Genomic DNA, 2,500 nt, shown 5'->3' on the forward strand with positions numbered 1-2,500 from the left:
AGCTGGCACGCAAAGACTCCCCGGTGCAGAATGTCCATGTAAGTTTCTGTGCAGTATTTCTCACAGTTTCTGCATGACCATGAGCGAAGTCCCCATCGTGGTCAGTAGTTCTCAGACCTTCTGCCGCCACACAGCAAAATTGATTTTCATGGTTTTCACTGATTTCACTGATGACTGTGAACAAAACTCGGTTAAGTCCAGTGTATGTCTTTTACTTCAGAAGTACATTAAAACTAGGTCTGTCACAATTCAAACGTGATTAATCACATTATTTTCTTTGAAAACAATAACATTTGCTTATTTTGCTCATTTTTAAATTTTTTTCTGATCATTTAATTAGCAATGCATTTAGTTATAGCGGTGTGGGTGATCAAAATAAGTGTAATCAAAATGTATTTATTACTTAATTGATTCAGTAACATCATTTTTATTGTGTGAGCACGTGATTTCCATAGAGTAAACATAATTTCCTATTTTCAGCAACAGCGGCTGCACCTCGAGTGTTACTCTGCAAGGTTCAGCCTTGATGGCTGTTTGTTGATTTATGCACATTTCTGCCCCAAGTATTGTCTTGTGTGGTCTGCTGTGCTGAAAGGATTGCTTTAAACACCATTTTACAGCTGTATTTGAACAAGAGGGATACAATCATACATTCCATCCTGGTGACATACAGTGCGAGCAGCTGGGCTTCAGACTGCGCTAGCATGACTGGTTTGAGGAGTCAAAAGAGGAAAATGCGTTTACATCCTATAGTGGATGACCACAATAATAGAGTTTAGTGCATCACTGCTCAGGATTAACCTACTGAACCGTATTCAGCGCTCTCTCTTCTTCCTCTGCTGTTTGTTGTTTGTGGTGTTGTGCTCCAAAGCCACCCACCCAGCACCTTTTCCAAAGCTACTGTTTAATTCATGCAAGCCCTGTACAGCACACATCGCAAGGGCTGCCTCACAGTGTCAGAGGAAGTAGGATTCTGCTGCCGGCTGCCAATTGGCTGCACTCCAGCAGCCCCTCCCCCTGGGTTTTGTATTGATGGTATAATGGAGGCATTGAGTCGGCACATTAGAGCCGGTGTGGCTACAAAGTGCCATCGGCCCGTCAGTCACTCAGTACAAGTGTGTAGCTTTATGGCCTTGAGCTCTTTACTACACTGCCGCTGTGGTGGTTGGATGAAAGGGCATTTATCAGAACAGAACAGTGAATTTTTACACTAAAGCTTTATTGAGCTTTATTAAAGCTATATTGAGCTTTATTGAGCTTTATTAAAGCTATATTGAGCTTTATTGGGCTTTATTAAAGCTTTATTGGGCTTTATTAAAGCTTTATTGAGCTTTATTAAAGCTTTATTGAGTACATCAGTCTACATCAAACAAACCTGTGTTGCTAAACAAAAGTCCACCAACATTTCTAACTTAACACTGGTCCACACTCTTCTAAGTTGGATGGAAAATGGTATGAATTTGTTTGAGGTCCACTGACAAGGCAAATAAAGAATGATTGGCACACCTCCATTCACACATGAAAAGGGTAGCTTGTATTTGTCATTATTGTAGACTATAGGATCCTTAAAAAATGCTAATGAATTAGCCACTAAAACGTAGGTGCTGCTTTGAAATTCAAGTGTGTTTACTTAAGTGTTTGTTTGGTAACATTTTCTTAAGCTATAACGATGCTCTGAGCTTAGTTTCTTATCTTTGCTTTTCTTCTCATCCACCCAGAATTCACAGATCCCTGCAAAACTTCCTGAGCCAATCAGAGCAAGTGAGGCGGTGGCTAAAAAGAGTCAGACTAAAGCCAGGTAAGAGAGCACAGTGGTCTATTACATTCCCTCTTAGAGAAGTGTTGAAGTGTCCTGTTTCCTCTGTGCCATACATGAGGTGTGTAAGGTATGTCAGTGTAGAATATACAGTCCTGTGCAAAGTCAGAGGCCTCCCATTTGCATTAGGAAGGGAAAGCCAAAGGAAATTTAATTAAGGAAACAGGAATTCCCAAAACAAGAGTCAAAAAATTGAGTAAAAAGCATATTTCACTTAATCAGGTGGGTTGAATTTACTCTACAGTGTTCTGTATTTCAAAGTACAGTTAACATATTGGGTTAATAGATGAATCTGCAATAAAAATTGTTTTCTGGTCTTCTTTTTTTTCTTCAGACTTACTGATCCAATCCCCACAACTGAAACCTCCATAGCACCACGACAACGGCCCAAAGCTGGCCAGCCTCAGCCAATCACAGGCATTCTGCCCATACAGCCTGCCCTCACCCCTCGGAAGAGAGCGAATGCCCCGGCAGGACCGGCTCAGCCTATCAGTGAGTTGATTTACTCTTAATTTACTTATGTTTCTTTACTTTAAACCTTTATTTATTCCATAGGACAATATAGAAAGAAGTCATTCACACTTTAAAATCTCTCCGTGTCAAAACACAATCATGAATTGTTCAGTCCTCCAGTAGTCCTTCATAATCCATCAGTTCAAGGAAATAAGACACCTTTGGTACCAT

The 2,500-nt window shown here is 40.4% G+C and overlaps 1 protein-coding gene across 3 annotated transcripts in view; it reads left to right on the plus strand.

The window, feature by feature from the left end:
• The window catches only part of aak1a (AP2 associated kinase 1a), a 64,476-nt gene that overhangs the window by 26,564 nt on the left and 35,412 nt on the right, over positions 1-2,500 (plus strand). For all 3 annotated transcript variants that reach the window (XM_036578498.1, XM_036578499.1, XM_036578497.1), the window contains 3 exons: positions 1-38; positions 1,719-1,798; positions 2,151-2,308. The exon at positions 1-38 is cut by the window's left edge and continues 66 nt beyond it. In XM_036578498.1, the coding sequence (XP_036434391.1) occupies positions 1-38; positions 1,719-1,798; positions 2,151-2,308 (276 nt within the window). The remainder of the gene's footprint in view (positions 39-1,718; positions 1,799-2,150; positions 2,309-2,500) is intronic.

The sequence above is a fragment of the Colossoma macropomum genome, unplaced genomic scaffold, assembly GCF_904425465.1.
Source record: "Colossoma macropomum unplaced genomic scaffold, Colossoma_macropomum, whole genome shotgun sequence".
In the NCBI taxonomy this organism is placed as follows: domain Eukaryota; kingdom Metazoa; phylum Chordata; class Actinopteri; order Characiformes; family Serrasalmidae; genus Colossoma; species Colossoma macropomum.